Consider the following 14,980-nt stretch of genomic DNA (forward strand, 5'->3'; position numbering starts at 1 on the left):
GTGAAGGTGGCTTTGTTCAGAGCACACTGCACTCCTCTCTATACTGCCTACTTGTGGTCTAATTACAGTAAAGCGAGCCTGCGTAAACTTCAGGTAGCATACGATGATGCTATGAGAATTCTGCTGAAAAGACCTTGTTGGTGTAGCACCAGCAAAATGTTTGTGGCTGCAGGAGTTAATATGCTGTAAGCCACCTTGAGAAATTTTATGTATAAATTTATATGTCAGCTGAACAGCTCAGAAAATAGTATAATTATGGCACTGACTAGTACCAATTTTAGCACTACGCGCTATCAGTCCAAGATATGGAAGCACTGGTATATTTGTCTCCTCTGAGGGCATTGTTTTTACTTGTTTGAGTGATTTTTATATATTGCGTTGTGAATATATTGTGTAAGTTTCTTGTATTGTGTCTTTTGTCTTTTATATATTTTGTATGTATTGTCTTTTGTTCTTATCTGGACCTTTGAGTCTGTAATAAAGCTTATTATTATTATTATTATTATTGTTGTTGTTATTATTATTATTATTTATACCCTGCTGACAGTGATTTAAAAAAGTCAGTTTTACCTGAATGAATGAATGATGTCTGTCACTGATGATCTTCAGCTGTAAAAGTCCAGCTTCATCCAATAATGCAACAAGTCCCAAATGTTCATCACCCACAATTCATCCTACTTTCCCCCTAAAACAAAACACATTTTCTCAACTCACTATAGATCATAGATTTCATTAAAAGGAACTGAAAGTATAAATGACTAAAATTAGAATCTACTGTATATTGGCAGTAGAGGAAGCAGTGAATCTCAATGGTAATCGTATCATGAACCAGGGGCATAAATATAGATAGTGCAGGCCGAACAGTTGCACTGGGGCCTGTGGCAAATTGGGCAAATCAGATTGCAGCCTCAGAACTACATCTGTGTTCAAAGAAAAACTCAACCCCTATACCTCCCTGTTGAGTATAGGATCCAATTAAAAATTCTCATTCTTACTTACAGAGCATTACACAGTCAGGTTGCTCTTATGTAGCTGAACTACTTCACCCATATTCTTCAGCTAGCTGTCTTCAATCATTCATTCATTCATTTCCCATAGTCACTTATCCTGTTATGGGTGGCGGGGGTGCTGGAGCCTATCCCAGCTGACACTGGGCGAGAGGCAGGGTACACCCTGGACAGGTCGCCAGATTATCGCAGGGCTGACACATAGAGACAGACCACTCATGCTCATACTCACACCTACGGTCAATTGAGTCACCAATTAATGAGGAGAACTTGCAAAATCTACACAGAAACGCTCTCTCAGGTTTGAGCCCCCCACCCTCTTGCTGTGAGGAGACAATGCTAACCACTGCAGACCGTGCTGCCCTGTCTTCGTTCAATTATGCAAGAATTTGTATCTGTCCCTCACAATTACTTTAAGACCCATAGTGATGGAGCTTTTGCAGCCGTAGCACCTAAATGTTGGAATGCTCTGCCTGTTCTCACACGGCCTGCTGAGTCTGTGGTTTCTTGTAAAAGCCAGCTAAAGACACACCTGTTTAGACAGGCATTTGGGTAACTTGTATACAGTTAGGGTTAGTTTATTGTATATTACTGATTAGTTTGACTTTATGATCAATGCTGCTTGTTATTTGTAACTGTCTTGTAAGGTGTCCTTGAGTGCTTTTGAAAGACACCTATAAATAAAATGCATCATTATTATTATTATTATTATTATATAAACTATTACAATCTATCAACTAATCAACTGTAGACTACACCTTGTCTTCACCTCAGCATCCATGCATCCATCCATCCATACATACATACATAAATCCATTCATTATGTTGGGTGTTTGTGTTAGCAGACTCTTACAAAGCACACCCATTGTACAAGACAAAGCAAAATATGGGTGGGTGTGACTTTCACTGATGGGTGTGATTTCCAGACACTGTCTCAAGCTGCAGCCTGACTTGCACTTGGGTGTGTCATTGTAAAATAACAGAGATGTCTCAAACAGAACATATCCTCCTGTAACTGAATCATTCCAGATCACTTGTTCCCTCGAAGAAGAGTCACTGTCAGTAAGTACAGAATGTGCCTTCTTGTCATTTGATTTTGATGATAGGAGTGATGGCAAAATAAAACAGGGGTGAACCAGGCTTTATGCAGCCAGTGTCCTTCTGATTAATGTCTTTTTCATGTGGTTTCCAAAGACAACAGTGGTGGAGTACTGATGAGCAATATCTGTGTGATTTTACTGAGTTTGGTGAGATTTCACATTTGTTTAACAATCTAAATCGATTCAGATTTATCAGTGAGTAAAAAGTTAAGGGAAAAGAAGGTAAGGGGATTTGTCTTGACATGTCTGGGAGGTGATAGCATTGTTGGAAGGGACACTGCCAAGTTGTATAAAACATAAGTACGAAACAGTTAAAGGTTTGCAAAAGCTGCTTAAATTCATATTATATGTTATTAAGAGATTGATGCCTACCTATTTAAACTTTTTAAAAGCTAATTGTGTTTCACTCAGTCAGAGAAACATATCTTGTCTTATTTAACTTTTCAGGTAAAATATATGCTACAGTTTATAGTGTGATGACTAATGCTTTGCTCTGTTTCAGACAAAATGGAGACAAGAGCCCCATCCAAGATAACCAAGGCCAACACTACCTTCCTTCTGGCTTTATTCAAAAAGCTGAGCAATGAAGACAAGACCGGGAATATCTTCTTCTCCCCGTTCAGCATCTCTTCAGCCCTGGCTATGGTGATGATGGGGGCCGGGGGCAACACGGCCACACAGATGTCCAAGGTACAGTACACACACACACACACACACACACTGTGGAAGTGAACAAAGTTAGAGTTCTCATGGTATCACACCCATTTGGGTGTGTTTATACAAGCATGACATCAAATGTCTTTGAAAGATGGTTGATCTGGTTCATCAAGGTGTTGGAGGCGTGTCAGCCAAAACAGCCTCACAATGTCCAGAGCCTTTAGCGTCTCAGGGAGAAGCTCACCCACATCTGGCGCCCTGCCAGGGATATTCCCCTGAGTCTTCAGACTCTGCCCCCTCCACAGAAGATGTGGTGGTCAGGTTCAGGTTCCTCTACATGCTCTTTCTACCATTTGATAATAACCCCAGTCCGTGTCAGCAGTTCTCCTCCCCTGCTGAACACAGCCTGAGAGCAGCCCTGCTTTCCCTCCTGAGGCGTCTAACAGTTTCCCAGAACTTTCATGTAGCCAAGCAAAAGTCCTTCTCTATAGCCTCCCCAAATTCCTCCCACACCTGGGTTTTTGCTGTGGCAACCACCTCAGCTGCAGCCCTTATGGGCAAACAATACCCGTCTGCTGCTTCAGGCAACCCCTGGGTCAACCAGACCTAAAAGGCTTCCTTCACTGCCAGTGTCTACCAGCAGGTTCTTAGGTTGCCGCCACAAGAAGCACTGATAGTCTTCCGACCACAACTTTTGGCAGCAGCCTCCACAATGGAGGCTTTAAACATGGCCCACTTGGACTCCATGTCCCCCAGCATCCCCTGTGATGTACAGAAAATGCCTCTAGAGGAAGGAGTAGAAGACCTCACAGCCAGGGTCGTCAGCCAGACATTCCTAATTCACCCTCATTTCATGTTTGGGCTTACCAGGTCTGTCAGCCTCCCCCACTATCTGATCCAACTCACCACCAGGTGGTTATCAGTTGACTGAAAGGCATCTTCCAGGTAATTTTAAAAGCACTGACACACACTGGTGTTAGAGATGACAGGAGGGCTCTGATCCAAATTTCCACTGGGAAAGCTCTTACCTACATGTAACTATCTGGCAGCGTTGGTTGGGTGTGGCAGGTGAAAGTGCCTGCACATGCTTTGATTACTCATTCTATCTTCCTGCGTCAGCAGAAATGACAGGGATCTGTTCCATTCTGCTTCGGAAAATCGGAGGAGGAATGGTTCAATTCCTGATTTGTAGATCACAAAAATGATCAGCAAAGAAAGCATGAAAGCCAAAATGTGAGCGATATGATCCTTTCTTGAGTGAATTTTGTTGGTGGAATGTAACTTAGCACATTTACTGTACTGAAGTAAAATTTTAAGGTGCTTGTACTTTACATGAGTACTTCCATTTTCTCCGACTTCAAACCTTTACTCCACTTCATCTACTCCATTTGAGAGGCCAATATCATACTTGTCACTGCATTTTGTTGTAGCTTTAAGGAGAAGAAGAAGATGAAGATATACTTAATTAATTCCCGAGGGGATATTACATTTTTTTTCATTCTGTTGTCTTATTCACACAGACCCAAAATACACACACATGCACAAACAGAACCTATACATGCATTAGATAGAAAGATTTTGGTGCGAGGGGGCTGCCTTGGAATGATACACGAGCAGCTGGGGGTTCATTGCCTTGCTCAGTGGCGTGCCAGCGGTGCCCTGGAGGTGAACTGGCACCTCTCCAGCTACCAATCCCACTGCCATACTTGGTTCATACAGGGACTTGAACTGACGACCCCCCAGTTCCCAAGCCGCCCCCAAAGTTACCCTCTAGTTGCCAGTTACTTTTTCTTACTCTCATTTTGTTTTTAATACTTCTGTTCATTTACCTTTTACAGAATTGTATTGCACTTTTACTAAAGCATGTGAAAACTTCTTCCAGCACTCAAAAAGTTTGACCACTTGCAGCCACTGTCCAGATTTGAGTGACCCCAGAACAAAACTGTGCTGTTAAAGCAGCGTACTTTGCAAATTACAAAAGAAATCTGAGATTAAACAAACAAGCCATGATCATTCTGTATTCTATTACACACCCTTGCACTGAGGAGATAATAAAGGGAAATACTGTAGGAATGGGAGTTGCAGAGATGGTTGCTTCATCATTTGATTTATTTCATAATTATTTGATTTTAAACCGGATAGCCTGGTTTGAATGAACTGTGCCTTCTTTGGCTTTGTACCCAATGGTTGCACACATTGGATGCTGATGGAGCAATTATTCAGTCAGATGTGAAGCTGATGAATGAGGCCATGAATACAAACAGAGCCAAAGCAAGGGACAGCCTCACAGTTTATTGTTAATAGTGGTGATATATTGTAGTTAATGTTAACGGTTGCCCATTTACAGTTAACAAGAGGGCTTTAGCCTGCCTGAGAGGCATTAGTTGTGGTGAAGACAACGTGTCTGCACATGTATGCCTTGGTGTGTGCCTGCGATTCAACAAGAGGGCGTGGAGAGGTTTATTACACAAGTCAGTCACCAGAGAGTGCAGTTGCACACACACACACACACACACACACACACACAGAAAGTTATCTTAATAAGAGAAACTATCATTTACATCCCCAGGTCCTCTGCTTCACTGAGGAACAGCAACCAGCGTCGGAGGAGGCACAGCCAACAGATGAGCGGTCTGCGATACAGTCGCAGATGCAGACGCGGAAGCAGATGACGATGCAGTTGAGGCAGTGCAGCAAACTGCCAGACTATCTGCGCAAGGTGATAGGAAACCCAAAATAAAGGGAATGATTAATAATTAAACTCCAGGTGATGTCACCTGGTGAGGAAGTCTGAGATTTTGGTTCCAGAGTATTTTACACTTCATTTCCCACTGCTTCGCTTGCTAATTCTGATACCTTGCTGCAGCTTTGATTTAGGAATATGAAGTGTAATGTGAAGCTTAAAACAACAAAACAATCAGATTTATGCAGCAGATGGGAAATTCAGTGTTTTGGCACGGTAACAAAAGCATTCCATCCTAACTTTTCTTTGGTCCATGATAAAGTAAAACAACAAAATGGTGGGTAAATGAGTGAATTCTAAAAAAAAAACTCCCCACAGGTTATTTTATATGAATGTTATAGCTGTTAAAGCTTGTTAAAGTTTGGTCTGGTTTTGCCTTCTTCCACTTTCTTTTCAAAAGGTGCCGAAAGTCTCATAAAGAAAAATTAAAAGTCATGGGAGGTTTTGCAGAAAGTCATTCTATCTACAGTAAATGATGAGAACAATGTCTCCAAAATCATCCATTTTATGTCATTATCACTGGGCAGCATGTAGCACATACACAACTTTATAAATAATGGCCACTATGGTAGCATTATTCAAAAAGAAAAGACTGACCCTGTAATAAAAGTGCAAAAAGTTTAATTTTCTCTCTCGGAGCACCGGCATTAACAATGATTATGGTGTCTATTCTCATCATTTAACAGTCACACAATCCCAATGACCCATATTAATGTTGTCTTTTCTCTGGCTCAGTGTGTCTTTGTAACACTCAGGTCTTTTCTGGCTGTTTGCAGCACCTGAAACCCCAGGATGATGAAGAAAATGTCCACAGCAGCTTTGCCAAGCTGCTGACTGCCGTCAACAAGCCAGATGACGCCTATGCTCTCAGCACTGCTAACAGGCTGTATGGGGAGAAGACCTATGAGTTTAAAGAGGTATGTGTATGTGAGCCTGTTGTGCTCAGACACCAATGAAGCAAAGCTGTTTTAGTTTTAAGGCCCAGACAAGAGTTTTTAGTATCTTAGTACTGTAGTAACACTTCTTACATATATATATATATTTGAATATTTTGCCAGATATTTAATACTTTATTGTTTTTAAAACTGGGTCCAGTAAGCGACCCTGTCCCTAGGAACCCACTGGCTGCTCTGGTTGGTACAGGTTGTGAATGTTAAATTGTTGTTACTGTACTTAGTGTTACTATAATTTGAAGCATTTTCTGGCACAAGAATTTCCTTTGGGATAAATAAAGTTCCATTGAATTGAATTGGCATACCAAACCAACATCAAAGAACTCGTGGCAAGAAGGCTGACTGTTACGTCGCATCATGTTGCCTGTGCCTCGGCCAGAGTTTCACTGAATACACTGCAAAGACTACAGTCAGTGGCCAACTAGCACGAACGTTGTGAGCCTGCGTGAGAGGAAATAACTCTCCATAGCAGCAGGAAGTTATAACAAAAAGGGTGACTGGAAAACTGATGGATTCGAGAGGCTAGTTAGCCTGTTGGCTCATTAACAACACAACCGGATTTTGAAAGAACAAAGGATATTTGCAAAAAAATAACACAAACAATTATAAACCATTTCTGCCAAAGAGCTCAATAGCTTAAAAAAGTAATTGTACCTCATAGAGCATGTTGGTTGACTTTAGCTTTTTACATTTCTCATTTATTTTCCTGCGCACTGAGCTGAAGTCAGAGTGACTTCATTCACCGACAGGCTCTGCCCGAATCTACCACTGCCCGGGTAACAGACGCTTACCCACAGCTCGGCAGCTGACCATCAAAGTAGGCTATAAGAAGAGAGATACTTACTTGTATACAATATAAAGCATATAGATTGGATAAATGCTAGGTAAACCATCTGTATCTACATAACATATTACTTGACTGAGTTTTTTTTAAACTGTTCATACGATTTCATTTCTGGTTATAGTGGTGAAACTGTTGGATTTTTCAGATTTTAGAGTTTCAATTCAGCCTTAAAGTTTGCACAGTATACCTTTTACTTGTGTAAACTCCTGCCATACAGTTGCAGTAAAAAAGTGGCGCCTGTGTTGCTCAAACAGCTAACTCTATGATTATGTGATCATTCAACAACCAGAAACCATTAAACCGTAAAATTAAAATACAAAAGTTGAAGGAACTGAATGCGACTAATGATTGATTGACCAGCCCTGTTCTCTGGGATTAACAAATCCATCCTGTGTTCAAAGAACTAAAAACTGTCAACATTCAACTGAAATTCATGCCAATAAAATAGTCGTCTATTTCTTGACATCTCTCGTGTTTGTTAATGGATTAATGTGAGTATTTCACTGTGCTTTTTATGATTCCAGGAGTTCTTAACAGAAACCCAAAAACACTACCAAGCCGAGCTGGAGCCTGTGGACTTTATAAAAGAGTATGAGGCAGCCAGGGTCCACATCAATGAGTGGGTTGAGGAGCAGACAAAAGGTAGATCTCATATTGACACACTCATCACATAGACTGAGAACTAAATCGTTGGCCCCCACCCAAGCCTTTTCCACCTCAAATTTGACCGAACTTTGGATGAAAACGGCAGCTAGAGCTGCCTGTGTCTCCTTCTTAAAGATGTACTTTGCAAGATTTTCCATAAAAATCAATTTCTAGACTCATAATGAAATAATCCCTCTCTGCCCTCTGCCTGTATTTCCTTTTTATTTTCTGTGTTCAGGATGTTTTTGGGTGTGTAGCCACACAGCATTAGGGTGAGGTCGTGGCTTTATAAAAAGGTAGCTACCAGGTGACACTATAAGCAGCAGGCATCCAAGAGACACAGCGCCAAAAAAACAAAAATATAGCGAGGCGAAAGGCCAAACAGGAGTGAATCTGGGGTTGGTGGTAAGGTTGGCTGGCTAGCATGTTTATAAAAAAATTACTGACAATCCTGCATAGTACCTTCAATGATGATGTCTTTGCTCATTACTCTTCACAAGGTAAAATCAAGGACTTGCTGGCAGAGGGCGTGTTGGACGACAAGACCAAGCTTGTACTGGTCAATGCCATCTACTTCAAAGGCTTCTGGAACCAAAAGTTCAACAAGGATGAGACTGTTGATGCTCAGTTTAGAATTAACAAGGTAACCCTGCACAAAAACAGCTCAAGGTGGAGAAACACTGAGGAACAAAAGCAGCACTCCGCGCACAGTTAACCTGAGCTCTGTAATGCTGTAGCTGGCATGTGCAGGGTACTCTGAACATAGACCGTTACAGAGCTGTGTTTATTTTTCTGGATGGGAATTTTCAGCTTGAAAGTGATTTGTCTTTAAGTTTTAAAAAGTTTGTGGTTTGATCTGCCGTAGCTCAGTGAAACCACTGGTGTGCAAACTGCAGCAGACTAGAAAAGATTTTATCCAAGTTCTTCCCCAAATAAGAAATAGTTTGGGAACAATGCCAGCGTTCTCGTTGGTCATAGAATTTCAGGGATATCCTAGAATTACATCCTGGAGCTGTGTTGATATGACACCCCATCCCCGCTGCGATTACACTCTTGATGCCAGAGCATTTCGGGAGTTTTCATCTGAGAAAACGACTTAAGCCCCTTTCCAAAACCCACTAACACCTGCCTTTTGTATTTAATGGGAAAGATTACAGTCGGCTTTCTCTCCCACGACAAATGACTCCGCAGAAGTGATGGGTATTTATCAGCTCAGGCTGTTCTCAAGCACCATGCATACATTTTCCTATGAAAAGGAATCCACCGAATATCGCACACATCCCTCGTAATCATGAGCCAGTAATTTGTGTATAACCCACGTGCTGGGGAAGGCTGCAATCATGTGACCAATCCGCTGTAGGGAGCAAAGAATAAAGAGGGAGGCAGTTTGGGGAGGTGGATGTGTCAGATAAAACAACTTTCCCCGGGAGACTGGGGTTTGTAACTATATGAAGTTTGAATCATCTTAACGCACATCCTCACCATGTTTCTTTCCTAAATCTAACATAGTCTATTGCCTATTTTTAGCTGTTTTTTTGGGATTTAAATAAACAACACTGATCTTGTGAAAAGTTTTACCAGACTGAAAAATGCGAAGACATCAGGCATCCACTATAGAAATGAAATGTTTTGAGTCTGTCTAGTGATAGAAAACCAGAGATATGCTCATAAACTCAGGTCAGAACTATGATATACACATCATTATTTTGATGCATGATGTGATGATAACTCACTTTAAAAAAAAAAGTGCTTGTTCTGTTTGCCTGTCTTTAGAATGACACTAAGCCAGTGAAGATGATGAGCCAGAAAAGTGAATTCCTTTTCACCATGGTTCCTGATCCCAGTTTCAAGGTAAAGTCCATGTTTTACATCAGTATGGTTTTGCCCATTCTATTAAATACAGTGGACAGATTGACCATGATACAAAGAACAATTGGTTTCATTTTGATAATGACTGAAACCATCAGACATATGTAACTAATAGAGACGGGGGCTTTTTTTCTCCAAATACCAACCTGTTTCTCAGGATGAAGAAATCAGATTATTTTAAAATGAAATGAAAACTGCAATGTGTTTGGACAGATCCTGGAGATGCGCTATAAAGGAGAAGAGCTCAGCATGCTCATCTTCCTGCCCAATGACATAGAAGATGACACAACAGGCTTGGAGAAGGTAGGACACATATGCACATACAGTGAACAAATGCACCATTATAAACAGACAGACTAATAATCCATACTGTATTCACACTAGCTGGAGGCGCAGCTGACCTATGAGAAATTTGTGGAGTGGACTCGTTCAGACCTGATGCGTAAAACTGATGTTAAAGTGGGTCTGCCTCGATTCAAGCTGGAGGAGACCTACGACATGAAAAATATCCTGGTCAGCATGGGCATGGTGGACGCATTTGATGTCGGAAAGAGTGACTTTTCTGGTGAGACACAAACTGCATTCCTATTTTAGGAGCACAACATAAGTGACCAAAAAAATAAATCCAAACATCATAGAAAACCCACACCCAAACAAAAATGTTGTTAAATGCACTTGAAAATTAAACAAGCACAATGAAAAACAAGAGCCAGTAATGCAAAACACAAGGTAGCCTGCATCTCTCATTTAGTGTGCATGATAAAGCAATGGACTCTCTCTGCTCTGCTAACAGGCCTTTCCACAGCCACCAACCTGGTGCTGTCAAAAGTCGTCCACAAGAGTTTCGTGGATGTCAATGAGGAGGGAACTGAGGCTGCTGCTGCCACTGCTGCCTCTATATCAGTTCGCTCTCTTCCCCCCATGTTCGTCGCAGACCACCCCTTCCTCTTCTTCATCCGACATAACCCCACCAACAGCATTCTCTTTGCTGGCCGATACTGCTGTCCGGAGTAAGCACTGTTGTGTGTGCTGCAGACATGGATTGATTATGAGACAAAGGCACCCGGGGCACAGACATGTAAAGGGCCTCCATCTCTCCTTCATAAAATTAAGAGACACATATTTAAAGAGACATTTTTTGGTCACTCTGTCTCTTTTTGGTTGTTTTGTGTCTCTTTTTGGTCATTTTGCATTTGTTTGTGTCTTTGCAGATGTTTTACATCTCTTTTTGGTTATTTTCTCTCCCTTTATGATCTTATGTGGTTTTTTTGTGCCTCTTTGTAGTCAATATACATCTGTAAGGGGGGTGAAGGGATCAGTGTATTTTGAATAAAAAGGATTCTTTGGATCAGGTGGAGAGCAAACTGGATAACCAATGTGCACAAAAATGTACTGATAAATGACAATAAAACCCAGGCTAAAAAGAACTGAGACTTACAAGAAATTAAAATGTCCTAATAAGAGCAAGTTTGAAAAAAGTCATTTAAAATGGTCACAAATGATATGTAATTTCAAATGTCTTAATTTGGGGGAGCAGATTCACCGGTGCTGGGGAACGCTGTCCTTGTGGCAGGACCATGCCAACTTGTCTCTCTGCCACCATGCCCTGAGGCCCTCATAAAGAAAAAAAAAAATTAAAAAAAAAAACAGGAGAGATGAGCTGCAATAACAACTCCAACAAGCCTGGGCCGACTTTGTTTCTTTTCCACAGAACTTTCAATAATGGGCAGTTATGGTACTCACGCTCAAGTCATTTTACGATGCTGGAGCACCGCTCTGTCCTGCCCCAGGTTGGCATCTCCTCTTCGCCCCCTTGTTAGCCTCGCTGCTTTACACAGTTCTTTTGCTTCTCCCAACATGGCTTCCCTGGCACCTCTGTATAGCAGCTGTTTTGTCTTCTCCTCCCTAGCGCACCATTTGCTGCTCCTCCTGCATCCTTGTGCTTCACTGGTTAAAACAAAGGGTTTATACAAAAAGGTAAAAGCTCACAGATGCAGGTATTTACGCTAATCAGGTCACTTCTGCTGGCCTGGAGTAAAAACACATTAAAAAGTAGCAGATGCAAAAAAAAAAAGCATGCAAATAAAACTGAACACTGGAATAAAATAATTTAAAACAATATGTAAAACAACTAAATAGAAGATAACCACTGCAAAAAATATGAAAAGCACAACATGCATGAAATATAAATATAATATACAATATAAGTAAATATAATGATAATATATTAAAGTATAATATAATAAACAATAAAAACATTACTTCTGGCATGTGACAATGCCAAGTAAGGTCCTACAGTTGTAGCCTTAGTTGCCAGTTACTTTTTCTTACTCTCATTTTGCTGTTAAAAATCACTTATTTGCAAACTGGCTGTTTAACAACCTGTCATGCAAATCATGAGTGTTTAAGTGTTTACTAAAGAAATCATATGTTATTGTGTCTCTCTCTACCATAGATTTTAATCTTTACACTTGTTTAACTGATACCTGGCAGAGCAATGGAATCCTATCTATATACTGCCATCTAGTGGTGACACTGTGTTACTACACCTCTGTGCTTGTGTCGTCATTGTTAAAGTCTATGGTGTGGACACAATTACACAAGGACACTTCCGGTAAGTATTTTCAAAATAAAAATAAAAACAATAGCATAAGATGTTGCGGATTATGGCCACTGGAGGGCAGTATTTATATGTGCTTGTATTACATCGGATTATTAAACGCTTTGTGTAACCATAAACTCTACCAAGCTTCAAGGCAAGCATAATAGCATATAAAAACTATTAAAGATGTCCCCTCTTTCTGTTTCCTTTTCAACTATTTATTCAATCTAAACCCATTTCCATTTTTGTTATGTTTTGCAACTTGTGAATAGATTTTTTCTTTTCATATTTTTAAGTTTTTGATGTACCCACTTAATAAAATATACAAAGAAACAGTTAAAAGAAAAATAATATAACAAAAGATTGATGAACACAAAATACAAAAGCTTTGTTTTAGCCAATTATTATATTATTATGTAAGAATACCAGTTCTGTAACTTATAACAATAACAGTATATTAAGACTATCATGCACCTTAAATGCGCTTTTGTTTTTATTTTGTTTGTTTATATAACCTAACCCTCTGGCATGTTTGTTAGAATTTTGCATTGTGGTTATTCTTACTGGTTTAATGAGCGACATGTGCAATTTGTTTGATAAATTAAAAAATAAATTAATCAATTTAAAAATTAAAATAATAACAATTATCATCGTATTAAGACTAATGGTGAACAGAATTAATCATTTTCTTTCTATGTTATAAATATGGAGGAATATGGTGGTTAGAAATTACTTTAAAAATCACTGATTTGCAAACTGGCTGTTAGTTTAACAGCCTGTCATGCAAATCATGAGTGTTTATGCCCTCTTGTGCTCACAATGAGTAACTGCAACAGCACTCTACTATCAAGTTAGACACAATTCTACAGCGATACTTCCGGTCAAGACTGTCAAAATAAAACATATAGCGGTTGAGAGGTGTAGTTGCGCGCCGTGACCACTGGAGGGCAGATAACGCGTACAGGAGGGCGTATCAATAATTTACCAGGATCTACCTGGCCAAATTATTTAATTATTTGGGAACTCAACCTCACAGAGCCCAAATAAATATTGTATGAGAATATATTTCACTGCTCTGTCATTATTAGCTAGTTTCTGGCCCTGATTCTTTGCTGCAATGTGATGCAGTAACAGCTAACATTAGCTAACATCGATAAAATGTGTATTGTGATCTGTTAAATTATCATAATTTATACAAATCTCATAAATCGCCCACTGTATCATAAAAAGTGTAAACTGCTCCCTTACTGTTTTCAGTCTTCATTGCATTGTCATATGGAGGTATACTAGCTTCGCCCTGTAAGAAGGTAATCAGTGGATAAGTGCACAACACAGCTGTCACCAAGGATAAAACATACTCATGACATGTAAAAACACTGTCAGGTTTGTAGATCAACACTCAGATCTACCTCTAGAACACAACAACAACCTGTCAAGCAAATCATGAGTGTTTATGCCCTCTTGTGGTCACAATGAGTAACTGCAACAGCACTCTACTATCAAGTTAGACACAATTCTACAGCGATACTTCCGGTCAACACTATCAAAATAAAACCTGTACCGGTTGAGAGGTGTAGTTGCGCACTGTGACCACTGGAGGGCAGATAACGTGTACAGGAGGGCTTGTTAATAATTTACCAGGATCTAACTGGCTAAATTATTTAATTATTTGGGAACTCAACCTCACGGAGCCCAAATAAAGTTAGTTAGTTGTATAAGTTAGGGTTTTTTTTCATTATGTTAGCCCAAGTATTGATGAACTTGAAAAAAATAATTTATACAACCATAATATTTTTTGTATTTGTTTTAAAATTTTATAATAGATGCAGCCTTGTTGTTTGAACACGGGGTGGCGCCTAGAGCAGGAAAACGCAGGTAATAGCGGTCAGGCGCAGTTGATGACTAGCAGGTGTGTGACAGGCCGTGAAGTGTGGCAGCACGAGGAGTCTGTAGCGTGGAAAGTAAAACTGATGAATGGAAACCTGGACACTTAACTGCTCTGAAACTGTTTGGTGGAAACCTACCTGAGATTAATTATGGACAGACAATGTTGTACTTGTGTGGGGTGAGCACGTGAAAATAAATGGGTAACCACACTCAAAGAAACTTTAGGAATAGCTCTGACTTGTGATGGCATAATGCATAATTAAATTCACAAGTTATTACATGGCTGACTGGTAAAACAAACTTAAAACAACACAGATTAAATGGAAAAGTACTTACATTAGTAGACTGGGCTACAATCGTGCTGCTCTGTCTGCCAGTGTAGTGACTTTTTAACAACACAAAATGTCTAAAGTCACTGAGGGGCGAACAGGTGAACTTCTTTGGATTTGGCGATCCATTTATTCTCAATACAATATATACACGCTCACCATAACACAGAAGGGCGACAGCATTGTCCATATGTTATTATTATTATCATTATATTCAGCAATTCAGTTTTAAGCCCATACTTAACGCTTCTCAATGTGCTTCCACAACACGGTCAAAAACTGTCTGCTTTCCCATTCCAAAAGTTAGTAAAGATAATTTTGATCCCTTCGGCTTCCGTATAATG

General features: G+C 40.0%; 1 protein-coding gene and 1 long non-coding RNA gene across 2 annotated transcripts; one reads left to right on the top strand and one right to left on the bottom strand.

Annotated features, from left to right (window-relative positions):
• Window positions 1-1,971: 1,971 nt before the first annotated feature.
• On the top strand, window positions 1,972-10,832 carry LOC126398107 (leukocyte elastase inhibitor-like). The gene is made up of 10 exons (XM_050057317.1): window positions 1,972-2,069; window positions 2,610-2,797; window positions 5,334-5,483; window positions 6,284-6,424; window positions 7,829-7,946; window positions 8,450-8,592; window positions 9,723-9,800; window positions 10,032-10,121; window positions 10,203-10,383; window positions 10,612-10,832. The coding sequence occupies exons 2-10, from the start codon at window positions 2,615-2,617 to the stop codon at window positions 10,830-10,832; spliced, it is 1,305 nt and encodes a 434-aa protein (XP_049913274.1). The 5' UTR covers window positions 1,972-2,069; window positions 2,610-2,614.
• Window positions 10,833-11,302: 470 nt separating this feature from the next.
• Window positions 11,303-14,975, bottom strand: LOC126398113 (uncharacterized). The gene is made up of 3 exons (XR_007570738.1): window positions 14,644-14,975; window positions 11,562-11,765; window positions 11,303-11,424 (listed from the first exon to the last, which is right to left on the bottom strand). It is a non-coding gene; the product is annotated as an uncharacterized LOC126398113 (long non-coding RNA).
• Window positions 14,976-14,980: the final 5 nt, after the last annotated feature.

This window comes from Epinephelus moara, chromosome 11, assembly GCF_006386435.1.
Source record: "Epinephelus moara isolate mb chromosome 11, YSFRI_EMoa_1.0, whole genome shotgun sequence".
Taxonomy (NCBI): domain Eukaryota; kingdom Metazoa; phylum Chordata; class Actinopteri; order Perciformes; family Serranidae; genus Epinephelus; species Epinephelus moara.